The sequence below is a fragment of the Pteropus alecto genome, unplaced genomic scaffold (genome assembly GCF_000325575.1).
Source record: "Pteropus alecto unplaced genomic scaffold, ASM32557v1 scaffold226, whole genome shotgun sequence".
NCBI classification, from domain to species: Eukaryota; Metazoa; Chordata; class Mammalia; order Chiroptera; family Pteropodidae; genus Pteropus; species Pteropus alecto.
In genome coordinates, this window is record NW_006440132.1 from 6,363,967 (window position 1) to 6,390,914 (window position 26,948).

Genomic DNA, 26,948 nt, shown 5'->3' on the forward strand with positions numbered 1-26,948 from the left:
AGGTACAAAAAAGATTAGGACCCTGGGACAGAGTGATTTCCAAGCACCCTCAGTATCCTAACGTTTTAGGATTCTGAGTATCTATTTCCCGAGGGCTCGACCATCAGCATAACTATGAAATTAAATTTGCTGATCATATTGCCTTTTTTTTTTTTCCAATCAGGAAATATATCCAAGCCGCAGCAGCCCTTCCAAACTCCCGGGCTTCCCACAGAATGCGCTCGGATGACACTGGAAAGCTTTCAAAAATCCAGCCCTCCCCCTGCTTTAATTCCTTTCTTCCCCCCGACAGATGTTGCAGGCCTGGTAAGGAAGCAACGTGTGTGACTCTCACGCCACGAATGATGGCGATTTTCGGTGGAGACAAATTTTTCTGGATCCCCAGCATCATTCCTCCTTCCAGCCTGAGGCAGCCCCTTGCAGGGTTCAGGGATTGAGGTCCTTCTTTAAAGAGGTGGAGGAGACTGCTACCTCCCCACCTGTCTACCAACCCAGCACTCAGGGCTGCTTCTCTCCAGCGCCAAGGCCCTAGACCTTGATAATAAAAGTTGAGATCCTCAAACTTCCTTTTTAATGAATACTTGCAACCTCCTCTCCTGCTCATATCTTGGCCTGGCTTCTTCCCTACTAGCCAGAGCCACTGGTTTGCATTTCATTTTCTTTATAATTTAGGGATGCCTGACCAAGAGACCCTGGCAAGTGGCTATGCTTCTCTGGCCATCGGCTTCCCCATCTCTAGCATAGGTGGCGATTGTTAGTTAACGGCTCTTCCAGTTTCAATGTTCTGGGAGCAAAGTCACATCACCTCTTTAGACAAATGCCCCAGAAACTTCCATAGGGTAAGGCTGTGGGGAATGGCTGTTGTGACTATGATTCATGGGTCTCATTCAGTGATTTTCCCTCCCTGAGAGTAAGTTCATATCAATGAAAGAAGGAGACGAGTGGACCCACCTGTGGAGCTGGGATGGGCATGAATGTGGGCCGCAGGTGGAATGCTTACTAAAGGGCTTGGCACAGAGTAAATGCTCAGTAAAGGGAGACATTATGCTCAGAGACCAGTGTTGAATTACCTGCTCACCCACGGGCCCCGGCCGTCCAGGATTGCCTGGCTCCCCCTGCAAAGAAACAGAGCCGGATCACTTGCGATGCGTGACAAGAGTCTAGGCTTCCTGGAGAACACCCCAGCTGACTGACTGGCCTTAGTCCCCACTGGTGGGGATGGACACGGAACCTCATCACCAGAGTCTGGCCTTGGAGACTCCAAACAAACGACAGGGACAAAGGGACATTGGGACAGAACCTTTGGCCCTAGAGATTACCTGAGTCACCCATATCCTCCTGGTGGCCCTTGCGGATTACTTGGAACCCTGATGTCTACATCACATGTGGTCCCTTCATCAAACCATTGCACTTTGTGGAGGTGGAAACTGAAGCTCAGAGAAGTAAAGTGACCTGCTCGAGGTCACACAGCAAGCTAGAGGTAGGACTAGAATTGGAACTTTAGTCTGACTGATTGAAGTCCTCATTCCAGGCTGCCTCACTGTAGGATAAGTATGGACAGACAAGTGGAATCAGGACACCTGGGTCCTCGACCCCAATCCACCAGAGCTCTGCCGCCAGCTCCTGGGTGATCTCGGTAAGTCTCATCTCTGCTCTGGGATCAGGCTCCTCGGCTATAAATAAGGGAGATCAGACTCATTTATCTCCAAGGCTATTTCTAGCTCTCATGCTTGGTGGTCTCTCGTGGCCTTGTCCGTCAGCTTTCTCTCATGCTGGGGTGGCTCCTGCTCCTTTGGCAGCCGCAGCAGCCCTGGTCTCCCCACAGCATGAGCTAGAGAGAGGTGAACAGAACCGTGGGATAAATCCACCCAGGCTATGTCACCACTCCCGCCGCAGAAACCCTGCTGGTATCCGAGGGAGAAAGGCCAAGACCTCAGAGGGCAGAACGTGGGCTCAGCCTGGCCAGGGCTTTGGCTCACAAATGGAAGCGGCTCATAGCAATTCCAGTTCCAGCTCCAGCTCCTCCCTGAGACCTCGCGCTCACACCACCCAGAGGGGACAGACAGATCTGTGGGCCATTTCCCCTGAGGGGAGGGGATGTTGGATGACCTGGCCCCCCACCACGCCCACCCTGCCTCTGCCCTAACCCTCTATAAACTTGCCCAGCTGCAAACTTATAATCCCTGCCCAGGATGGCTGGGGACATCCAGCCCTTCTTGGGGAGTCCCTAGAAAGCCCAGAAGCGAGGCTGGCCCTGTGCCGAGGGTCATCACTCTCCTACCCAGGCCAGTTCTTTTTTCATAACTTACAAAAAACTGTTAACGGATATAATATATATTTATTGTACATAATGAGGAAATATGGAGGCCCAGAAGAAAACAGAAATCTCCTAGAATCTCAGCAGCCAGAGGTGACCCTGTGCCCATTCCAGCGTCCACTCTGAGTGCACAGGAACGTGGTGAGACCGGCCCCGGTTACAGGCTCAGATCGTAACGTCTGTCTTAGAACCTGCTTCCTGCCACCACCGCGTGCACAGGCCTTTTCTCATTTTGTAAAGTCTTCCACCATACCATCCTTGGTGGCTACGCTGTATCTTATTACTTGAGCACTATCTCACCGTGGGACATTTAGGCTATGTCTGTTTTCCTCTGTGTTACCAAAACTTGGTGATAAATGGGGACCATTCCCCCACCTTGTCGCAACTGGCCATGGAGTTCAAGGTTCATCCTAGGTCATCATATGTTGGCTCCTCTTCTCTCCTCTCTTCCCCAGGAGGTCCCCCCTATCCTTCCTCAGCCCAATCATTTCCAGGTCCCCTCACCTTCAAGCCATCTGGGCCAGGCCTCCCAGGAAACCCCTTCCTGCCGGGTTGACCCTGCAACAGAGAGATGAGTGAGAGGAGCTGGGTGGGGCAGCATTGCTGGGGTCCTAGGACCTGGCACAGGGGATGGGAGGCAAATGCCCAGGGGGTGGGGGGCAGGGACGCACAACCCTGCTGTCACCAGGCTGTCCTAGTGACAGGGATGCAGGGAAGGTCTGCAGCTGTGTGACCTCGGGAAAGTCTCCCCTCTCCAGCTGATCTCATTTGTAACTGGGGAGGATGAAACCTGCTTTGAAGGAGTGGGAAATGGAAGAGGCTGGATGAAAGACAACGGGCCCAGGGGAATGGAGAGTTCATGCCAGTGGTTCTCCAAGTGTGGTTTGCAGACCCCTGCAGGTCCCCGAGACCCGTTTAGGAGATTCATGCGGTCAAACTGTTTTCATAAGGCTAAGATGTCATTTGCCTGTGTCACCCTTACGCTCACGAGTGTAAGCAGAGTTTTCCAGAGGCTGCATGACATGTGCTATGGTCACCAGGCTGAAGGCAGAAGCAGATGGGAGGATCCAGCTGACTTTAATTAAGTCAGACAGTAAAGAGATTTGCAAAAATGGTAAAACGATGCCTCTCTTTTCATTAGCTTATTTTGCTTATGGAAACAAACCTTTTCCCATAAAACTATTATTTGTTAACATGAAATGGGTTCCTTATTAATTTTAGACAGATTAATAAATACATTTCAAATTTCTCAGTTTTAATAATTAATATTGTTAGATGTAACCCACACAAAGGAAAGCATTTGGGGTCCTCATTCATTTTTTAGAGTATCAAGAAGACCCTAGACCAAAAAATTCATGACCTGCTGGTTGACACGATTGCTGGCATTGAAGATGGGGGTAGGACAAGCATCTTCCGGAAGGCCGCGCAGAGCAGCGGAGAGGACCCAGGGTTAGGTTCCAGGCAGCATGTCCCCGCTTGCCGGCTGTATGACATTAAGCTAAACCCCTCACTCTTTGAATCCCATTGGCCTTGAGTGAAACTAAGAGCGATGCCTCTCTCACAGCACTCAAATGAGAAAGTGGTCATAAAGCACCAGCACATAGTAGGTGGGCATGGGCAAGGGTCGGTCTCCCGTCTCTTGTCTCTCTCCTTTGGGGTCTATTCTAGTCCCCTCTCTGGGTGGCCCGAGGTCCCTGCTGATGTCTGCTCTAGGAGTGCCACCCAGATGTTGCCTGACCGCACACGGCTGGCTCAGTTTCAACAGATCTCACCTCCCCCAGGCCAGTAACACTCACCTCCAAACCAGGGGTCCCAGGTGGCCCCATGGGTCCTTCATCGCCCTAGAGTTAGGAGACACGAGAGAGAAACAAAAAAGGAGGAAGTTAATTTGGCGGGACTCCTGGAAAACTTGCCGTGTAAGGAGGTAAAGGGGCGGGCAGAAGAGAGCCCTCGTACACCAAGAGAAACGGCACACTCAGGCCCCCTGCCTGGCCCCACCCAGGGCAGAGGCACCACCTGTCATGGCCTAGGGGACGGGCCATACAGGGACTTCCCTGTGAATGGGGCCCTGGATGTCACCTGAATGTGATCAGCCTGGGTTCCTAGCAGTGTTGGGCAGGAAAGTGAAACCTCATCGTATGCTGCGGGAATAGAGCCCCAGACTGCAGCTCAGGAATACGGCTCTGTTCTGAGTTCTGCCATTTACTCACTAGCAGACCTTAGCCTGGCTGTGCCTCAGTCTCCCTCTCTGTAAAATAGTGCAGAAAGGAGATGATCAGTCTAAAGTAAAATGGCTGGCTTAAGTTGTGCTCCTGGAGGACAGCCAGGATTGCTTATGCTTTTTTGAAGCCATTCCCCAAACATCACTCGGGATGGGTATGTGCACAGTGTGTAGTGGATAGGTGTGAACGATGGGCGGGTAGAGGGCACGGGAGACAAAAATGGAGACGTGAATGAAGGTATGAGTGAATGATTGCATCAATGAAGATGTGAGCAAGTTGCAGGCATATTGAGTGGTAATGTGAGTGTAGTTGGAAGCACGTGGCCGGTGCCATTTTTCCCTCCTCTCCCCTCTCTTCCCACATCTGGCTCATGGAGAATCTCCAGTCCTTCCCGCAGGCATAGGCAGCCTCCAAACTGGTCCCTGAGGCATGCCGGGCTTGACCATGGGGCCCCCTCCAGAGCTCCCTCACTGCCACAGCTTCCAGGAAAGCAGCCCCATGTGGCAGCTCCCACAGCAGCATTGGGACGCCGCCAGACCCAGAACCAGCTGGATGCCTGCCTGTGGTCGTGGTGAGACTGGGCCTCTGCACCCTCACAGAGGCTATGTGTCACCGGGTCCTGGATCCAAGGTGGGTAGTGAAGGGCCTCAATGCAGGGGAAAAATCTGGGGCCAGCTCATGGGCTGGTTCTCTAACAGGCCTGCAGTGACCTTGCCAATCCCCTTCATCATGTGTAAGTAAATGTGCAGATCTTCTCTCCACCACTCACTAGCTGTGCAAGTCGTGTGATTCTATGAGGATACCCCACGCAGCTAGCTCCCAAGAGCCTTTAAGTCAACAGCATAGGGTCTATGTCATGGGCTCCATGGGCTTTGGGCTCAAGCAGACCTGGGTTCGAATCCCGGCCCTGCCTGCCACTAACCATGGGACCCAACATAATCTCTTAACCCTTGTGAGTCTCAGGGATGCACTCGTGAAATGGAGCTGACAATTCCTACCCTCCAATATCAATGCCCTGGTAAACTGTGCCGCCATGAGCAGGAAACTCCAGATCATTGGGGTGCAATGGGGTACAGTGGACAGAAGGAGTGGCCCACCTGCCAGGCCAGGGCAGAGAAGGCTGCTGGAAGGGTCACAGGGAGGGCTGTCAGGAATGAGCTGGAGGGTGAGCCTGACGGGGACCTGGGCTGGTCCTGACTGAGGTCCTGGTTCTAAGACCCAGGACAGAGCAGGATGGGGATTGGGGGAAAGTAGGCAGGGGAGGGGGCAGACGGTCTCACCTCGGGCCCCAGCTGCCCACGGGGTCCCGGCAGGCCTCGAGCTCCAGGCTTACCCTGATGAGAAGGGAATGAAAAGGGGTCACAAAGGTGGCACCTCCATCTCCATCACAAGCTGGCAAAACTCCCCCAACCTCCAAGCCAAGTAGCCAGTCCTGGGGGCCTGTGGTTTCTGCAGAGCTGTCTGCTTCTTCAGCTGGAGCTGCCAGAGACAGAGACTCACCTTCGCACCTTCTGGGCCGTTGTCCCCAGGGGGGCCAATGTCTCCAGGGAATCCCTGAGGGGAGGCAGAGATCAGAGGTCACCCACGGGGACTGTGAAGGGAAGTGGGCCGACCTGGGATTCCATCCAATCCTGTGAGGGTTATGACCCTGGGCAGGTCAGTTAATTACCCTGATCTTAATTCTAAAACAGCAATGGAGGTACCAGCCCTACGCGTTAGAGAGTTGCTGGGAAAATTAAATGCTACAATGCAGGAAGGTCCTTCGCATAAGATCAAGTACATTCAAGGTCATCTCAGCCAGACTTTTTCAAGTCCTGGCCTGAAGAGGCCAGGGCCCAGAGCCAGCCACCGCCTGCTCTGACAAGTATCATCCTTTGATTGTAGGGATCCTGTAGGTGTGAGTAGGTTCTGGGTTTGCTGTGACTTTGAAAGGCTTGAAAAGCGCTGATCTGATTGCTCCCAGTGCCCTCCTGTTCGAAGCCGAATGCTCACTACATCCTGGCCAGGTGTAGACTCTGCCTTACATCTCCAATGGCGGCTCACTGCTCCTAGACCAGTCCTTCCCACAGTGATGACTTGGCAGTGGAAGCTTCTTCCTGACGTGGAGCTGAATCCCCTCTCTTCCCCCTCAACAACGTCGCTGTCCTTCTTGGCCCCGCAAAGCACAGGGCGGGGTCCCACTTTCCACAGCGGTCTATAAATAATCTGGAGACCGGTTTCTCCATCCCCAGAAGCCTTCCCTTCTCTGTCCCTTCACCAGTTTCTAAGTCAGAAGGTAGAGCCTGGCTGCCTCTAATTGGTCATCACCAGGACGTCTATGCTTCTCTGGGTCCAAACTGACAAACACAGGCAAGTATAGGAACATCCCCTTCCTTGCTTTAGGTATAATACGTCTGTTAATTCAGCTTAGAACCCCATTCACTTTGGGGGCAGCTTCACTACTCTCTCAGTCTCCTGCCAGCTACAACCGAAGTCTTTTATATATGATTCCCTGAGACCAAAATGCCCTCTCCCATCTTGCCTTCATAAGGTACATTTTTTCACCTTCTTCTTTGACCTTTTGGTAATTCCCATTAAATTTCAACTCAAACATCCTCCTATCTTTCTCATTGGCAAAGACAAGATCGGTCTTGAATTTGGAGCTAACACAGGTAGCTGAAGCCCCACATCTTTTTCTTCAGAATGAGCGGCTAGACATCCCACGCATCACCGACTCACTGTGTGACCCCAGGCAAGTTCCCAAGCCTCTCTGGGTCTCAGCTTCCTCATCTGTAAAATGGGGACAATTCTAAGGCTGAAAGGGAATAATGTGAGCAAAGCCCTTAGCTCAGCCCCCGATGCCTGGTAAGTGCTCAATAAAAATCTCTGTCCTGGGAAAACAAGTCTGCCTGAGATGGGACCATCTCCAGAGAGAACTTGGCAATGAGGACACTGATCAAATTCTGATGCTCACACAGTCAGGCCCACAGATGTGTCAGAGAGATAATTCGTGCTGGGGCTAGAAAGTTGAGGCTCTCACCCATGGTCTCTGGGAAAAGAAGCAAAGACCCAGGAAGGCGCTGACACGCTCATCAGCTTCTGTCCTCAGCTAAGCAGAGCCATCTTCTGAGTCAGCCAATCCAAACAGAACACAAAGCTGGGAGAGGCAGATGGTTCCAGAGACCCAGCAGAGAGCCAAAGTGGGCCATATTTGCTACAAGTAGCAGTGATGCCGAAGAAGTCGCTTCCCTGCTCTGTGACTCACTTTCCTCCTGTGTAACCTGGTGGTAGCAGGTGGTACCTCCCTCATGCTATGGTGGCGAGTCAACAAGTTCTCACCCCGAAGATGCTACACAGCTTCCTGGCACGAGGTGGAGCCTAATAACTGTGAGGGAGCATGCTTTCCACCCTCACTGGCCAGGCTGCTGGGAAAACACGGACTCTCAGAAAAGTCTTTTTCCACAGTGACCAGGGGGAGAAATCAGGGCCATGGAAGAGAGGCCAACTCCATTTGTCTAAAGATAGACTGTGTCACGGCCAAAGTCAAAACAGTGGAAAGAAAGAACTTGAATCTTGCAAGAAACACTCCCTCATCCATCTGGGTGTTACCACGAGTGGTCTTTGGAAAGGTCTGGAGCACCTGGCAGAGCCAGACTTTTGTCTCCGAGACCCAGAGATGAGCAAGGCCCCAGGCCAGGGAGTTGAGGGTGGGTGGGGCCTCTGGCTGGGGTTAGCGGAGACCCCCAGAGGACCTGGGTGCTGGTGATCCTGGACAGATAATGGCCTGGCACTGCTCACTCTCTTCTCTAGAGCGAGTCTCCAAATGAGAGAGAGGAGGCCAAAAACAGCTCCCCGATCTGTCTCGCTCCACTGTGTGTGACATCAATTGAAGAACATTTAGTAAATCTATGCTAATTCTCACGTGGATCAGAAACTCACAGGTTCTACTTACTTAACTAGAATTGTTATATTAATTGCCATGTCCATCCTTCATTATTTCTCATTCTCCATTCAAACACCAGAATTTTACATTTGCTTATTGCTTCTCATACCTGGGAGCTCTGAACTTTTTCAGGGTGGATTTAAGTGGTGGAAAAATCTCAGAGCTCAGAGGGGCTACATGCCTCAAACCTCAGGGAGAGAATGTGAGGAGTTCCTCATAAGGGTCCAGACAGTAGGGCTCAGAGGGCTCTCCTGATAGTTTTTCTGGGAACTGTAAAGGTGTCCACAAAGCTGGAGGGGGTCTCTGAGCCAGCTTCTATCCCGTTGCCACTTAAAAGGGGCAGAGGCAGAAAAGGAAAGACTGCTGGTCTCAGAATTTCTATTCTCAGCCCCATCCCTCGTTTACTGTGTGACCTCAGGCAAGTATCTTCCTGCCTCTGGACCTTGGTTTCCCAAAGACAATGCTCAGTCCCGGTTGTAGCCAGACAGAGAAATAGGGCAGCACATACCTCAGGTCCAGGAGGCCCAGGAAATCCAAGGGATCCTTTGTCTCCAACTTTGCCCTGTGGAAGAGAAGAGATTGCAAGGGAGCCAGGGGTAAGTGAGGGCTCACCTTTCACCCGACCCCTTATTTTAACCTCTTGGTCATGGGTGGTTGGACAAGCTCAGGGGCTTGAATGAAATCTGCCTAGACAGCTAGAAGACGCTACTACTGTTCAAACCCCACCTTCTACACTTATTAGCCATGGGATCCTGGGCAAGTCACTTCACCTTGTGGAACCTGTTTCCCCATCTGTAAAATGGGAGCAATAAGAATTCTCTAACCCCTGGGGTTGTTGTCAGCCTTCTAAGAGATACAGTACAAGAAGGATCTGATACATAGTAATATTCAATAAATAAACGACACCCACTGCTATTATTAATGGCGTTACTGTTGTTTGGAGCCCAGGGTTCTCTTCAGAGCTCTGCCAGTGACTGAGGCCTATCTATGATGCCAGAAAGTTCCTGCCCCTCTGGGCCTCAGTGTCCTCATCTGTAAAGTGGGAGAATCTTCCTCCATTCCTGCCCTGCCCTGCTCACCACCCAGGGCTGCTGCAAGAGGAAGTGGGGTCCTGGACAACTATTTGGAGAGTGTGAGGTTTGGGGGTCTCGGAGCAGAAGGTACTTACCAGGGGCCCTGGCTTCCCCCGTGCACCTGGGAACCCTGGCAATCCCTGGCTCCCCTGGAAAAGACCCAGAGCAGGCTGGTGTTAGTGAGGAATAGAAATAGTCAGATGAACAGCTGCTCAGTCATCCTTGCCAGCCTGAAGCCTGGAGAACACCTGCCTCTGGGGAGGATGGGCTCCCCGCTCACTTTCCCTGCTTGCACCCCTGTGGGCTGGGCCCCAGGGACGCAAAGGTGAAACAGCAGCTTCTGTCCTCTAGGTCGTCCTAGAACCCGGGCTCCAGCAGGCACGGCAGCGCCTTTTATGCCTGGAGAAGTCTGGAGACGGGCCCAGGAGCAGCAGCTCGGCCTGTGTGGCTGGCAACCTGGAGACACCGAGGCTGGGTCAGGACAGGCCAGCCAGGAGAGAGGGAAGAGGAAGAGGGAGAGCTGGCCAACATATGGGCCCCATTGACTGGCGGGGTGAGGTCCAGACGTGGCCACATGGTGCGGGACGTAGGCAAAGAGGAGCCGGCTTCGGCAGGCTGCCTCGGTTCATCAGCTAGTAAGGCCAGTTACTCACTCACTCACTCGAACGTGCCCTAAATGTTCACTCTTCTGTGCAGGACACTGAACCGACTGCACCAGGGCAGTCTGGGGTCATATCCCTAGGGAACATGCTGTCTGGCAGGGGGCTGAACACGAGTCCCCATCAACCAGGGAGAAAGGTGCTGCCACAGGTGAGGGACAGATAGGCTTCTCAGGCCACTCAGAAAAGGAAACGGCCATGTCCTGAACAGGTGGGGAAAATGGCATCTGAGCAAGGTCGTGAAAGATGGAGAAGGGCTGGGCTGGGCAGAGGCTGGGCAGACGGTGTGCCAGGCGAGGCAGCTGTGTGTGCAAAGCCTAGAGGGTCAGTGGGCAGTTCAGTGAGGCTGTGGCTCTGGGTGCCAGAGTACTGGGGTGAGGAGCCAAGACTTCATTCTGGGAGCAGTAGGGAGCCACAGATAGTTTGTGAGCAGAGTAGAGCTGTGCCCTCAGAAGACAAATTTTGTGGCAGTGAGGCAGACTGGGAGGGAGGAGGCTGGGGACCTGGGAATAATGCAGGAGGTCTTTGTAAAGTCCAGGGAAGAGATGATGAGAGGGTGGATCAAGGACAGAGAGGACAGAATCGTTTGAAAGGAAGCTATCTCGGGTGGGTCCTGGCCCATGACGGTCCCCAGGAAAGGAAGCCAGGGACAGAGAAGAGCACAACACGGGGCAGGGAGAGTCTGTTGCAATTACCTTGTCTCCTTGGAATCCGGAATCTCCCGACACACCTGGAACCCCTTGTTCACCCTAAATACACACCAGCAAAGAAGGTTACGATGGAGGGCACAGCGGGTTCTGGAAGTCTTCCCCACCTCCAGACCCACTGGCAAGGTATGGCTTTGCTGAGACTGTTCCCAAAGTGTGTTCGCGAAGGGACCGGCAGCAGCCTTGTTAGCGTAAAGGGCAGGGAGGCCTGAGTAGGGAAGGCAGTCCCTGGGGTGGGGTGGGGAATCGGCCAGTCTATCTGCAGATCTACCTGGGGTTGCTCGGATGGCTGAGAACTCTATGAACGGAAGCTAAATTGCCTAATGTCACCTGGCCTTTCCGGCAGAACTGACACTTGTGGGTCAAAGGAACTGTTTCCTGACTCTTCAGTGTCTTCGTCATCAGCTGATGCCACACAGGGGTGAGTGCAGCGTGTACGATGGTGCCGCACGTCTGCGGTTTCTGAGTGCTTGCATCTGCTGCTCGATACTCTCCACCACCAGACTGCGAGCTGTCACGTCTTCCTTCTGTGGGAGTTTCTATGCCAGCAATCAGCTTCAGTCTGCTCCTAACGAGCTGCTTTTCATCAGCTATAGCCTGAGAAACCAGAGCACCTGGCTTGTTAAGACTACGTGTAAACAGCGAGTCAACTGGTCTCCAGTTAGGTCTGTGTGTTTCTTTTCTAAGATGACATATTGCATAGGCTTGTGACACCGATTCTGGCTCTCGGAGGTTCTCTTCTGCTCCCTCCCTGTTTTCAGCCACATCTTGATAAACGAGCTGTTGCAGAATGAGATCAGGAGACGTTTCTCCTTCGAGCCGGAACCACCTCGCACAGCCCTCATTCTTTCCAGCTTTCCATGGCGGACACGTTACCAACAGCACATCAGCCCCAGTGCTCAGAAAACATTCATAGCCTTGGGAGCGGATGGAAGAATGGGGAGGAAAAGGCAGGAAGAATAGAGAATCTTAGAGAATCCACATCGTGCAGCCGAGGCCACGACCCAGCAGAAGAACTTCCTTGGTAGAACAAAAGCCAGAATTTAAAAAAATTTTTTTTTTGCAACTTAACTTCAGTTTTTCCAGTTTGGAAGATCCTGTGCAACATCTCGGTTTTAGGAACCAAAGAACATTTTTTTTTAATGTCCAAAGGAGGAGTGTGGGGGTAAAAAAAAAAAAAAAGTTTTAAAAGGCACCTAAGAAATCAGGACAACAGATTTGGAGAAGGCCGACCCTGGAGCAGGCGTCTTGGTTCCGGAATGTGCCTCCACAGAGGGAGAGGGAGCCAAGTGGTTGTAAGTGGGACCGAGGCCAGGCTGGATCATGGAAAATCTAACATTCTAGGCAGGAAGACCACAGAACATGAAGCGATGGCTCTGTCATCCCAGGGAAGGGCCAGGGGGTGGGAGGTTGGGGGAGAGGGGCTGATCAGAACCCCACTTCTCGCAACATTAAGACCCCGCCTCAGCCAGAGGGGCAGAAAAAGAGATTTCTTCTTTTCTTTTCTGTCTCCCCCCCCTCCCCCCCTCCAACCCTAAAGACTTATTTGATTCTCCTGAAAACTATGGGCAGGGAAATAATTTCCTCCTTCTCTTTTTTCTTTTCCAGAGCTTTCGCATCTCTGAATGTCCCAGGCACCACCAGTCAGCAAGCCAGCAGAGTTCTATGTAACACATTTATTTCCATGTTTCTGAAGAAACAGTGAGCTGGAGGCCAGCTCTGCCTAAGAGCCTATAAAAAGCTCACTGCCTATACTCCCATTTCTCCCACTTCCTTTCTCCTTCATCCATGACTTCAACATTTCCGGAGAGCTGATGTCTCCAAGCTCAGTGTAAACAGGTAGCTGTGGGAAAGCCCCCACCTCCAGTAGAAAGCCCCTCCATCTCCAGAGGGAGGGCTGGAAAGGAAGGCTCAGCAGCCAGCGGGGCAGTGCCAGAGGCCGGAGCTGGGGGGTGCAGCTGGAGGCTTGGGTAGAACAATAGGAGATGAAAGAGGTGGAAACAGATGGAGAAAGGTCTGGGGTTATCACACCCCTGGCTACCTAAGGTGGGGGGCGGGGGCGTAAGACAATCTGGGTGTGCCCGTTTCAGCCCAGCAGTCCAGGAGACCAATAGATCGCTGGGTGTCTTTTGACAAATCTCTTCTCTTGGGGTCTGTTTCCCCAGCTGTGAAATGCAGGCGCCGGAGGAAGAGGCCTTCTGGTTGAGGTGTCTGGAGGCAGGTGCCTGGGTTTGAATCCTGACACTACATACCAGCTGTGTGGCCTCAGGCAAGCTTCCTATCTTACAGCGGGGTTGCGGGATGGATGGGTTAATCCCCACAGAGCACCCAAATGGTGCCCAGCACTCATACCTGTTCCCGTGACTCAAGTTCAGGAGCAGAGTCACCTAAAGATGGGTGTAGAAGGAGCCTAGCCTCTCAGGCACTCAGGCTTCTGGAAACGTGGATGCTGCCCGAAAGCCCTCCCACACCCCCTTAAGGTGCTTGGTTTGTCAAAAGACGAAGCGGGAAGGGCAGGAAGACAGCCACAGGGCAGAGCACAAACAGCGCTGTCCCCCACCCTCATATCACTGTCACTCAGGTGCTGCGTGATCCGGGGCAGGCGCTGCCAGCTCTGGGCCCTGAAGACCCACCTACCCACTTCCAGCTCTGCTCTGGCACAGGGTAAGGCAGAGAGTTCAGTGGCAGCGCTGAGCAGAGCACGTCTGGCAAGGGTGGCCTCAAATGACAGCCAGGAAGAAATCGGGCAGGGGCTCAGGGTCCCGTCCTGGCTTTCCTGTTGCATTTTCAGACTGCGTGCTCTCTAGGATGGGTTCCCAATTCCAACCCAAGAGGTTTACATGAATTTGTTTTCTCCTCTGCCTAGAGAGGTCTCTGGACCCCACATCATACCTGCCCTGGGGCGCATCGTCTCAGCAATGCTTTGCCCTTTGTCCCCCACTCCCACTCTCTTCATTCCACGGCTTTGACCTCAAAGTCCAGACACTTGCCTCAGCTTTGCTCTCCTAATTCTGACACCTGCCTTGCTTTACACCCTGCCTATTCCTCAATAGTCCCCCATGCTCCATCTGCCAACGTCTGCCTGCCCCCATAACCATCTGTCTAAGCCCCGCCCAAAGGTACAAGGAAGAAGCCGGGAGCACAGATGTAGTTGGGGGGAAGGGCAGAGGGGAGCCAGGAGGAGTGTAGGGGAGTGGACCTGGCGAGAAGTCAACAGCAGCACCAAGGCGGAGGGGGGTCGCATGCAGATAAAACACAGTGCAATAAGGGAGTATTCAGATCACCTTATCACCTTTCAGTCCGGGCTCCCCCATGTTTCCCATCAGTCCCTGCAAGACAAAAGCCAGGGTCCAGCTGTGAGGGAGGTTGGAACCCACCGACGTCAGGAGCCCTGGCTTACACCCTGTCTTGCTGTGAGCGCCCCCTGCTAGATGCCCCTGCCCAGGGCTCAGTTCTCTCATCTGTAAAAGGGGTAATGACCTCTGCTCCTAAGGCAATGGTGTAGACTGAAGGAGCATGAGTAGGGGTGATTGACTCATGAACCACAGCACTGGGCAATCCAGGGAAAAAGGGTGCTGATAGGGAGATGTGGGTCTACCGAGCAGTGTCGGCCAAAGGGAGTCATCCCAGAATGTGGTCCTAGCAGTTTTAGCCCATCTCTCTCTGGCATGCCCATCCCACTAAGGGTGCTGGTTTGCCATCACAGTTTCTATGTCCCTGGTGATATGCTCCACTGGACTTTCAGTGCCCTTAGGTCTAGAACCAAGTCAGACTCATACTCAGATGCAGGACTGCTGTCCAATAAAAATGCCTGGCATTAGAGACATAGGTATGACTGGCTCTCAGGCCTGAGAAGGACCAAGCTCCTGACCTGCCTGCTTCCACCCCAGCACCCCTCTGAGAATACCCCCATCCTCTCATCTCCCAACATCGTGTCAGGGCACCCTTCCTTCTGGGCCGAAATGGGTCAGGGGGTGCCTGGCTGCGACAAAGCCTGGAATAGAGAAGGGTTGTTTTTACCTTCATGCCCTTGGGTCCTGGGTAGCCAATCGGACCCAACGCTCCCATGTCGCCCTGGGAAGAGAAGGAGAAGGGATGCCATGAGAGGTGGCCCACAGGAGGCCGGCCTGAGGGGGATGGTTCCCAGGGGCCGGGCTTCCAAGGACGCAACCCCACAGGATGGTTCTGGGAATGAGGAAAGTTCTTCAGTCTGTTTACTTCCACCGAAGTGCTGGAATAAATTTCACATCAGTCCTTTCCAAAGGTCATTCCTTGATTGTTACCCCTCCCTCGCCCTTCTTTCCATATGAATATTAGAGATTAGATCTCTCTATTCCCTATTAGATTCTTTACCTCTCATACTAGCTAAGAGACTCAGGGCTTTTCGTCTGACTTCTTCAGACCTCAATCTCTATAAGTATCTATAAAATAGGGACAATGATCCTTCCCCTAAGCCAGCTGCTGTAAACGTTAAATAAGCAGACACAGGGGCTTTGATTCTTCTAGCTTAGTGAGGGGAAGGCACTTTCTGCTTCCCAGAAGCTCAGCCGTCTCTTTGGGAAGGCGGCAAGGAAGGAGTGGGGCTGTCAATCAGACACCCAGGAGTTGGAGACAGACCCAGTCAAATGGTAAGATGCTGGATCACAGGTTGAAGACCTGCTTTCAGATCAGCTCACATTGTCCCAGGTGGAAACAGCAAAGTTTCCAGACCCTGGGGAGCGGGGAGGCAGTACCTCAGTGCACGTCAAAGCCAGACCACCTGCTTGCTCATTGTGTGATCTAGGATGGAGGGGTGGTTACCTTTCTGTGCCTCAGTTTCTTCATCTAACAAATGGAGATTAGCTCTACTATGTACCTTCTGGAGTTGTTTTGAAGAGTTACGAACTTAATGTATAAAGTATTTGGAACTGTCTGGAGGCATTTTTGGTTGTCGCAGCTAAAGAAATGTTAATGGCATCTATCCAGTGGAAAGAGGCCAGGGATGCTGCTAAATATTGTACAATGTCCAGGCTAGCCTCCCACAACAAAGAATTATCTGCCTCGAAGTGTCAGTAGTGCCGAGGTAAGAAACCATGGTTTATAGAGTACAGTGACTAGACTTTCTCTAAATAAGCCTACTCTTTTTCTCTCAAATCTCCTCACTTCTTATTCATCCCTATCACTACTGCCCACAGCCATGGTCATAATATTAAGCCCACGCCCAGAGAATGGAAGCCCTTGAACATGTTCTCTTCTCTTCCTTTTCCATCCTCTATGACAGATCTATGTGTCTGGCTGCTGAGTGAGTCGATCAAAGCATTAGACCTCTCTGGGCCTCAGTTTCCCACGTCCCTGAGTCAGGCTCCATGGAGGCCCCTGGAAAGTGCTCTGAAGCAATGGAGGAACAAAGGCTGCCCCAGGTAGCCAGGCTCGAGAATGGGTTTCTGTCAGAGCTGCCTGGAGACGACCTGGAGGGAGGCTGGGCAGAGAATGAAAACTCGTATTCCTGCCTGCCGCCTGCGTAAGAGCCAAAGGGCCTGTGCAGTGGACTGCCCCGAGGAGAGGGACGGAGGGACCGTACAGAGGTCACAGCCGGAGCATAGCTGGCTGAGTCAATGCCAATTCTCACCCCCCACCCTACCGGAATGACAGGTCAGCCGAGGCAGATGCCGCAGTCTGCCTGTGGCCCTGCCATGGACTGGCTGTGTGATCTTGGGCAAAACATTTTCCCTCTCTAAACCTCAGGATTCCCACCTCACTGGGACAAACCAAACCTTCTAGTGGAGCCTTCGCTCAGAAAATCTGCTTTCAGTTCCCATCAAGTTATCTTCTCATTGAGAAAGAAGGGTGCCCGTTTAATAGGCGCTAACAGTAATGAGAACAACACTGGTTGCTAAGCCCTGTGCTCAGCACCTTACATGCGTCCACTCAATGATTCCTCACACCAGCCCTTGAAGATTCGTCCCCATTTTACAGATGAGGAAACTAAGGCCCTGAGAGGCTAGGGCTTGAGCCGGGCAGAGCTGGAGGCAGTTTCCCCTCTAGAGCGTCCAGGCAATTCTTGGAGAGGACGAAGTGAAGGGAGTGAAGAAGCTGGAATCACTGGTCGGGGAAGAGGCTGGAGTCAGAGGACAAGCCAGCCCCTCAGAGAACAGCGCTTCAGCAGGCCACTTTGGTGACTTTGCTCTCCCTCTCTTTTCCTGGATGAAGGGAGTGAGTGGGGGGGGCGGTGCCCCAACTTCCCCGTGGTGCACAAATAAACAGAGCAGGCCCGGCTGGCACACTGGCTCCAATGGGAGCCCAGTGCGGGCAGAGGACCAGCAGCAGCTCCAGAAACACAGGCTACTCTTCTTTCCCGCTCCGGGCTGAAGGCGGCTTGTTGTGTGGGTACTGAACTCAGTACAGGCCTGACGAACGCCTGTGTGGGGCCACGAGGAGCCGCGGCAGCACCACACCCCCGCACACACTAGCTGCCTCTGCAGGCCTCTCCAAAGGGGTCTGTGTGTGGCGGGGCAGGGAATATTGGAAAAGGGACTCTGGCTGCAGGGGACACGGGGACAAGGTGGTGCTTGCTTAGGGCAGGTGTTCCCCATGTCAGTGGGACCCCCATAGTGAGCTATCAATACGTTTAGGGGAAGAACAGAGAAAACTCCAGGCCACTTTCCTCCCAGTACAGAGCGAAGAGCACCAGACTGCTCCGCACTAGACACCCTCGTGAGCAGCCTGGCTGAGCGACACACAGAGTGTGGTGTCCCCACGAGAAAGAACAATGAGTAACACCCTTATTTTGGATCCTGTTTCCACTTCTGCCTAAGTTCCCAGACACCGCTCTACACACTTTGCCCTCGTCTTGCTGGCGCCCATCAAGAACGCTACCAACCGCATCTGCATCTATTTACAGAGCTCCTACTGTGTGCCAGACACCACGCTCGACACTTCAAAGTCTCGTCAGATCCTTCTTAGCAAGAGATTACCTGTGCCAGGAACAGTGTGGGCAGCTCAGACACTCGGCAACTGCTCACAGTAATCCCATGAGGTCAGCACAATTCTTAGTCCCATTCCATTTTACAGACAAGAAAACTGAGGCTTAGGGAGAGGTGAAGCAACTTGCCCAGGACTAAACAAGGATAGTGGGCAGAGGGAGAGCCAGAACCCAGGTCCGTCTGGCCCTACAGTCCGTGATCACCAGCCCTGAATCAACTCTGTTTAGCTCAATAAAGGACCCAAGGATGCCTTTCCTCATTGCTATCACTTATAAGTGACAGGGCCTGAGGACAGGCTTCAGATGCAGAAATAGATGTGAGTTCTGCACCTTTGATGTATGCCATGGGGTTTGCCAGGGACTCCCGAAAGAAAACCTGGGGTGCTTCCGGTGCCCACCCTTCATGGCAGAGGTGCTGGCAGGGCCTCCCTCTCTCTCTCACCTTCCTGCCCTGCTGTCTCTCTATAGCTGTGACATCCTTGGCCACTGTTTCCTTCACCAAGAGTGCTCTGCCCTGTGCTCACGTCGTTAACGTCCCTTTATCCTTCTTCCCACGGCGCCAGCACCATTCCCCTCCCTAGGCCAGGTCAGGCCCCTGCTGTCAAGTCTCAGAGCCCCACATGGCTTTCGCTCCTAGCCCTTTCCACCCTGACGACCATTTGTGTGTGTGTCTCTGTGGCCACCTCCTGCCCCGTGCCCCAGAGGAGCCGCTAAAAGCGGCCTAATTAAAGGGTGAAAAAGAAACCTACACACTCGCATTTACGAAGCCTCTAGGGAAAAATCTGGCGGCAGCATTTCCTGGAACTGCCTTTGAAGGCAACAGGCCTCTTTCTAGAAACTTTAATAGAGGGTCCCAAGCTTGGGGACCGGGACCTAGGGGCTGTGGCCAGTCCTGGCTCCTGTGTGGCCTTAATAAGCACCATCTCTCACACGGAACAGCCCCTGGCATTGCCAGTCCATGCCCTCACGCATCTGCGGTCTCCACAGAAGTCACGTGGAGCTGGCCACACGCTGCAGTGGTGAAGAATGTGAGCTGTGCGTACAGGCCCAGGTCTAGTTCATCGGTTATGGGACCTTAAACAGGTGCCGCAGCCTCTCTGAGCTCAGTCTCCTTAGCAGTGCAATGGCAATTCCACTCCCTACCCTCAGAGGCTTGCTGGATAATCAAGTACCTAGCACAGGGCCCCCGCACATGAGGGTTCGGTCAATGTCAGTTAATGGGGCTCCATATCTTGCTTCATAGACAAGGAAACAAAGCCAGATGATCATTTAGTGCCAGAATACGGTGGGCTTGTCCATTATACCCCACATGTTGGGTTGTGGCCAGATCACATATTCTTTGGGTCTCAGCAGATAGAGGAGCCAAATTCCCTCTGTCACTCAGAATAAAAAAGACAGAAATCTTTGTTGAACAGATTCTGGAATCAGGCACATTTTTCTTGAGAGCCACCCAAAGGGTTTCAATTACTCAGAGGGAGCTGTTCAGAGGCAGTCTCACCTCAGAGACTGCAGGGGGCCACACAGGCCTAGGTTGCAAGCCTAAGGCTGGCAGCTTCAGGTCCCAGCCTCCCCATCTAGGTGACCAGGCTGTCACAGCCTGCCTCAAGTATCTCAAGGCTCCCACAGCCTAATGCATGTCAAACACACACAGAGCAGACAGACACTCCGTAAATGTTAGTCTGTCCTCTCTCGCCCTTCCTCCTGGCTGCAAAGACCCGGGGAACAAGGCAAGTTCTGGCTTCAATCTGCATGCAAATTGCCTCAGCTGACTAGACAGAAAGCACTGAATAAATATGAATCTCCACTAAAATTATTATCAATACGTGGAATTCCCATTTGCTCAGCTAAAAACCCACATCCTGTGGGAAACCGAAGGTGACTCACAGTCCCTCTCCCCCTTTAACTCCTGTTTAAACTCATGTTCCTTTGTCTCCCACTCTCTGGGGAGGCAACCTCTTCCCAGGCATAGAAGTTGCTGTTCCCCAAAATCCAGGGCTGGAGTGGAGCCTGGCCCTGTGACCTGCAAGGCACAAGGAGAAGGCGAACATCACCTTGGCAGCAAAAGGGATTTTAAAACGGCGCAAAGAGGGGCCGAAAGCAGCGGGAGGAAGACACAGGGCACGAGGGAGGCGTGAGGAGGAACTCGTCAGCCTTTGGCAAGTGACATCACAAGGGGCACAGCATCTGACAAATGCTGGGATGCCCAGGGCTCAGCCCCAGCTAAGATCCCTCAGTGGGGGGAGCAGGAAGAGGAGCACCCTGGATTAGGAATTGGGGACACAGCCTCCGATCATGCCTCCATCCTCTCCTGCCTTGTGTGTGCCCTTGACCAAGAGCTTCAGTTTTTCCATTTGTCACGTGGGATTCTCCTAAGAAATACTGTGAACAGGTTTGCCAGAGTGAGCAAATAAAAACATAGACAACCCAGTTAAACTTGAATGTCAGATAAACAATGAATGACATTTTAGTATAAATGGGCTCTAAATATTGCATTCGAAATTCAGATTTCACTGGGTGTCTTGTATTTTATCTGGCAACACTAACTGTGGAGAGAAAACGGAGCACAGGTGAGACAAGCTTTGCAAAAAGTCAGGAGGGCCCAGGGCAGTGATGGCAGACTCCAGAATCTGTGTGTATTCGGCCAAGCAATATTTTTGCTCGTCTGAGAAGCCAATCTAGTGGGCACCGGGACAATGACAGATAGCAATATGTGCCAAGGATGACGTGTAGGAAATGTAAACAACCCTTCAAAAATGGTTTAGGAATTAGGATCAGCTAGCCTGGGGAAGGAGCTTTGGGAAGAACAGACAACGACCATCTTTATATCTCGAACAGCATCTCCCAGGGCAGGACGATGACTCAAGGCTCAATACACAGGAAAATGTGTACAATGAAAACTCTGTGAGGATGGACCAGGCTCCCACAGGAAGGAGTGTCTAACACCAGAGTGTTCACGTTGGGGTTTCATGACTGCATGACCAAGAAGGGGCCCCTGCTGGTCTCAGAGAAGATTGAACTAGAAGGCTTGGCAAGTCCCCGTAAAGTCAGGACCTCTAACACAGATTTCTTTCTCCAGAGTATCTAGGTCAGTGCCTTGTGCCGAATAAGGTGCTCAGCAAAGGCCATCAGGGATGACAAATACATGACTCATGTATTGACAGGTCCTAATCCCAAGCTAAAGCAGGCATCACTAATCAATCGCAGCATCCTCTCCCACCAAATTCCAATGTGACTTTGAAATCTTTCTCAATGCAGCAATCTAGACAACTGCTACCAGGCACAAAATACCTTATGCATGTAAAATTATCATCATCATCATCAACCATTATTACTATAACTAGTACTTCTTGAGTGCTTACTATGTATTAGGCACTTTATATGTACTAGTTTCTTAAATCCTCACAATAATCCTCCAAGTTAGGTATCTGCATTAACCCTACTTTAGAAAAGTAGAGCTAGGATTTGAACCCAGGCAACCTGATTCCAGGAACCGCCCTCTTAGGCGTGAGACTGGGCTGGACTATGCACATCTGTGGTCCTAACGAGAGTGGGCACAATGACCCCATCTCACAGAGGGGGTCCCGGAGGTTCCAGGACACAAAGCCATAACTAAAGACCACATAGCCAGGAGGAGGGGAGGCTGATTCAGACACAAGTTGATGTGACCCTCTACCCCACACCCACCCAGGTTCTACTTGCACCCACCTGAGCAGGAGCTCATTGCCACTGGGGGCCCCTGGGTCCTCTTCCCAGGACTGGCCTCCCTGGAACATCAGGGCTGCCCAACTCCCCTGGGGCCTTCTCCAGCCTCCCTCTGAACAGAATTTCTCAGCACAGTTATTGGAGTGAAAAAGCCGGCAGCCTAGTTGCCATACTATGTAACAGTGTGCTTATGTCTCTCTATGGCACCCAGACTAAAACTTCACAAGGGATGAACCAAAGGGACAGAGCAGAGAGGGTATCAGACACTGGAGAAGCTCCTAGAGTCATTTCCCAGGCTCAGACCTCTCACTGGCTTTTGGGGTAGGGCCCAAGGTCAAGGCCTATCCTCTGAAGGCCCAGCAGGGGGACCTACTTTGGACTAATAGAACCACTCCCCCAGGCCTACCCCAATGTGGATGGAGTCAAGGTCAGATTGCCTCCCACCTCTCTATGTACAGGCTTGTCTCAGCCCTGGGCATATCAGGAAGCAAAAACAGTAATTAATATAACAATATTTCCCACAAAGTGCACACTTAACTATACTTAACTATGGGCTAGACCATGCGCAAGGACTGTACGTGTGATGCCTCATTTAATCCTCACAACCACCCAGAGGATTCTACCATCATCCCCATCCCTGAACTAAGGCTCAGAGAGGGTAAATAACTTGGCCCAGGTCTCACAGCCAGGATGTGGTAGAGCTGTGACTTGAACTCAGATGGTCTGGCTCCAAAGTCAACGCTCTGAAGAAAAGAATGAAGAAGACTGCCCAGCATGGCCCAGAGCCTCAGCTCCCCTGCCAGTCACTTCCTTCCTCTGGACCTGAAGCTCCTCACCTGTTGAATGTGCATGCTATGACCTGCCTAGACCTCCTTGCAGAGCAATGGACATGGAGCAGGTATGAAAGTACGCTGGCAGTCTCATGCTCCAAGCGCCCGTCCCCATTTAACTAATGAAGAAAGGGGCTCCGAGAAGGTAGGTGATGTACCTGAGGTCACGTAGTAGGGCTTTCCTCCCAGGGCCCCCTGCCCAGGCTGGTCTGTCCTGCTCCCCAGCTCTTCCTGGGGTTTGATAAGGGAGGGACCTTATTATTGCTTACTCCCCACACCCTGCCACCTGGCCCTCCCCCTCCCCCTCCCCAGGCATCTGTGTACTTACAATGAGGCCAGGAACTCCTGGGGGCCCTGGCAGGCCCAGTTCTCCCTGCAAATAAAAAGACCAAGGTGGTTAGTTGCCCTTTCTCCCTCTGAGGTCACCCCCTCCACACCATCCTCCACGCGAATGCCTGGTAAAATCCCTCAAGCTGACCATTTCTTGTTCCTGACCTGTGACCCTCCTGAGCTTGTCCTGAAGTTTAGACAAGACCCTTGTCCTTTCTGCGGGATGCTTAACCCTGAGTATCTCATTTCACCCTGACTTTATAAGATGGCAAACGGAGGCACGAAAGGTTAAATAATTTGCCTAAAGTGAAGGGCAAAGGAATAACACAGTGGTAAAGGCTCGAAGATGAGAGCCACCGGGCCAGCCTCCTTTCCTCTCTCAGCCAGGAGGCAAAAGGCCCCCACCGCCACCACCAGAAGAAGGCTCACAGGTTTCCACCTCCCAGGGCCTCTGAGATGCTGGGAGAGCTCTTGCCTCGGGGTCAGGAGATGTTGCTGTGTGTGACTGTGGGCTAGTTTCTCTTTCATCATCTCTAAAAATGGACCTTCAATTGCTTGCACCAGAAAATATGGGTAGAGGGGTTTGGATCAACTTCAAAATGCAAAGACCCAAATAAAAATAGAGGGCTCTAGAAATGGTGATTATCAATGAGCATGCCAACACCCTCCAGGGAGGTTGTCTTCTTTCATCCGTGCAATCCCAGGGCTGCTCAGACAGGAGGTCATTACTCCAGCCACCAAGAAGAGGAGGAGGTGAGAAGCAGACTTGGTTTTAAAATGAGAGAACCGAGGCTGGGGAAGGGAAGTGACTTGTCCAAGGTTACTCAACAACTGAGGGAAGCCCCAAGGCAGAGCTGGGACCACACATCAGTTCCTCCTTCTGCTCCTCTAGCCCATGAATATAAGGTCATCCCTGCCCCGCCCCACGGGGCCTTCCAGGATGACATCACATATTGAACGGTTAATCCAATGATGGACACACGGAAGGAAAGGCTCTGGTTTCTTGCCTCTATTCCTTTCCCGGTGTTCCTTCCTCCACCTGGAATGTCTCCTTACCTCTTTCCTCATCCCAGTTCTAACGTCACCTTGTGTGATGAATTGGGAAGAAAGCCACGAGCTCCTCGGGGCAGGAACTGTGAACCGTTATTACCTACTATTTATAACCGTTCCATCCAGTGAACACTTGTCATGGGGGCCCTTCCCAGCCCTCTCTCATTTCATTCTCACCACAGCCCTCTGACCTCCCTGATTTACAGATAAGGAAACTGAGATTCAGAGAGGCGAACTGGTTTGTCTAAGCTGCCACGCCTGGCAAGTGGTCCACCTGGCTCTGAGGCCAGGGCTTCAGCCCCCAAAGGAGCCCAGGGGTCAGCCCTGACTGGGTCAGGATCAGGGAGCATTCGTGGAATTGAAGTGAGCACATAATCAAGTGCTGATTACGGACCCAGCAGCCACCTCTGCAGGAGGCACAGCTGGCCCAGCTGCTCAGGAGGAAAGCCCCAAGGAGAGATGGGGGAACATAGCAGGTGTTCCAAGGAGCTCTGGACATGGTCTGCACCCCCAGGCTTCCTCTCCCACTGAGCCTGAGCCTGGGACAGGAAGGGAAGGCAGGCTCCGCTCCCCAGGGCAGGCTGACCTGGCTCCTCGATGGGCCTCTGATTATTTACAAACTCTATAAACATGCCTAAGCTGGAAATTTCTTTAGAATTCGGCTCTTCTCTCCACATAGGGCCTGCAAACCATCTGCTCCCCCAGGCTGCTGCCATCCTAAAGTATCTCTGGGGTTTTGTGAAATGGCACTAGCCCTGGTTTTCCTAGTAGGAAGTGACCCATGAACCTTTCTAAGTTCTTGGGAATGGGGCACAGCCTGGGGGTTTGGGACCAGGGGCTCAGTGCTAGGGGCTCTTCTAGGGGCGGGCATAGGACATCCACAATAGACAGGAGCCTGGGGTTCAGGGAAGTCATGCAATCCATCCAAGAGCACCCAGTTAGTAGGTGACAGGGCTGGGATTTGACCTAGTCTGTCTGATCCCAAAGCCTGGGTTCCTCCCTGAATCTCTTTCCTATTCCTAAAGACTTGAAATACTTACAGGGTTTCCATCCAGCCCTGGTGGGCCTCTTTCCCCAAAGTCTCCAGGAAACCCCTGAGGTACAAGAGAGAACAAACAACTGCAGATTAGTGTTTACACCTGTGGGTGGCTTTGATCCAGACCCCTGGGGGTGGGGGAGACACAAGGACACGTCCATGCAGTCTCAATCTTTGGTTCTGGGATCTGGACAGGCAGCAGGCCTGAGTCATCCTGTGCCCTCAACACACAGCCCACCCAAAGAACTTCTCAGGGACTGACTACTGTGGAGAGCTCGCCCATGGACGGCAAGCCCTCTTCTTATCTCTTCAGTCTCTGAAAAGAGACTGGTACCCAGATCCCCAGCATGGAAATGCCAACCCCCCAAACTGAGACCTGGTCCTGATGCAGTGGGGAGTCAAGGAGCTGGGTCTAGGCCTGGACCAGCTGCTGATTTGCTGTGTTATAAGAGGACCCCTTTCACCAGTGGGACTCAGTTTCCCCACTGGTCAAAGAAGAAAAGGCCATACAGCATTTTCCAGTTCAGACCTTCTATGATTGTGACGTGCTCTTCAAAAGCCACTCTATGGAATCGAGATCCCTATTTTACAGATAAAGAAAGTAAGTCTCTGAAAGGTTAAGTGTCAAAGCCATTCAAGGTTACACCACTGGTAAACATCAGCACCATTTGCCACAGGTGAGTTTCAGCAGCTCAGAGAGAGAAGAGGCTGCCTGGCCCATGCATATCTGGCCTCCTGCTGCTTCCCTGACCCCACTCCACACTCTCTGGGGAGACTGGAGACTGGAAAAACATCAGCTATGGGGACGCCCCTGAGGTTGCAGGGGGACAACTCCAATCTACACCAAAAGGAAAAGAAAGTCCTCAAACTCAGAATTTGGGGAAATCTGGTCTCCTCTCTCCTTGAATTCTATCATTTTTTTTTTTCCAGAGAAATTTAATAAAAAGACAAAGCACATTTTTTATGACTAAGTGGATGCCTGAGCTATTCAAACAATAATGATTCTTCATAGAGAATAATCTGTTTCTGGTTTCTAAGGCTACTGGGGGATTCCAGTGAGTAAATTAAACCCCAAAACAAAACCCAAACCAATTATGAAATCTACACTGGCTGAGCAGAGACCTTGAAAAATGTACGTGTCCAGGCCTTTGCTTGCCCTGCCCAGCAATCCTGCTTCTCTTGAATCCCTCCTCTGTCAGGAAACCCTCTTGGATCAGAAGGGCAGGGGTTGACATTGACCCTATAGGAGGTGTGGCTTCATTCAGACATACAAAGGAAGAAATGAAGACATATTAAAGAGATTTGGACCAAGCCGGTCACTTTGCATGCAAAACTTTATTTGTCTTTGACATCTACCCCTGAAAGGAAGCTTATCAGTCCCATTTAACAGATGAGGAAATTGAGGCTTAGAGAGAAAACATCACTTGACCAAAGCCAAAAAGCAAGTTTGTGGCAGAGCCGAGCCCAGGTCCCACCTCTCTGGACTGTTCATGTGAGCTGCATCTGGGTAAATCCTGGCATGCAGAAACTGCTCAAATATGTGCCCAACCAATTTCAGAGAGAGGCACAGGGGTGTGTGCGTGTGCGTGTATGTGCACGTGCGTACGCCCACCTTCAAGTCTTGTGGGGGGGTACATCTGCCTCTAAGGTATCTCTCCCCACATCCTTGGGTCTGCCTTGGCAAATTCCAGCCTTACTCCAGTCCAGCTCCTCTTTGTCATGCTGTAAAGTAGATCCCTCTCACCTCCTAGGGCATCAGCCAGGTAGATTGTGGTCAGGAGAGCCTTCTGAAGGCATTGAGTTCCTGCCTCTGCCTTTGGAGGCTGGGGTTGGGGACCTGGTGGGAGAAGAGGACAATCCCTCAGGAGACAAGGGGGATGTCAGCCAGCTGGGTACCTGGTTGATTCCACATGGCCCACAAGGGGCAGGATGTGGGAAGTCTCCAGGGCCAGCATCTGGAGACAGCCCGGACACTCACCCTGGCTTGCCTCCAGGTTGACGGCGTGACCTTGGACAGACCGTCACTTGACCCTCTGTCCTGCTCAGGCTGGAAATAGGGTGTGAACTCTAAGAAAGAACCCTTCGTCTTGGCCCAACCCCTAGACAAGGCCTGTGAGGAAGGAGCCTGTTCCCTTAGGT

The 26,948-nt window shown here is 52.2% G+C and overlaps 1 protein-coding gene across 12 annotated transcripts in view; it reads right to left on the bottom strand.

Annotated features, from left to right (window-relative positions):
* Positions 1–26,948, bottom strand: part of COL27A1 (collagen type XXVII alpha 1 chain) — a 131,031-nt gene that overhangs the window by 53,420 nt on the left and 50,663 nt on the right. For all 12 annotated transcript variants that reach the window (XR_003047867.1, XR_003047868.1, XR_001517354.2 and 9 more), the window contains exons 13-24: positions 24,814–24,867; positions 22,722–22,766; positions 14,921–14,974; positions 14,185–14,229; positions 10,889–10,942; positions 9,630–9,683; positions 8,970–9,023; positions 6,040–6,093; positions 5,820–5,873; positions 4,114–4,158; positions 2,822–2,875; positions 1,071–1,115 (exon numbers count right to left, since the gene is read on the bottom strand). Coding sequence is in view for 8 of the 12 variants with exons in the window: in XM_015593357.2 (XP_015448843.1) it covers positions 1,071–1,115; positions 2,822–2,875; positions 4,114–4,158; positions 5,820–5,873; positions 6,040–6,093; positions 8,970–9,023; positions 9,630–9,683; positions 10,889–10,942; positions 14,185–14,229; positions 14,921–14,974; positions 22,722–22,766; positions 24,814–24,867 (612 nt within the window). In the remaining 4 variants the exon portion in view is untranslated. The remainder of the gene's footprint in view (positions 1–1,070; positions 1,116–2,821; positions 2,876–4,113; positions 4,159–5,819; positions 5,874–6,039; positions 6,094–8,969; positions 9,024–9,629; positions 9,684–10,888; positions 10,943–14,184; positions 14,230–14,920; positions 14,975–22,721; positions 22,767–24,813; positions 24,868–26,948) is intronic.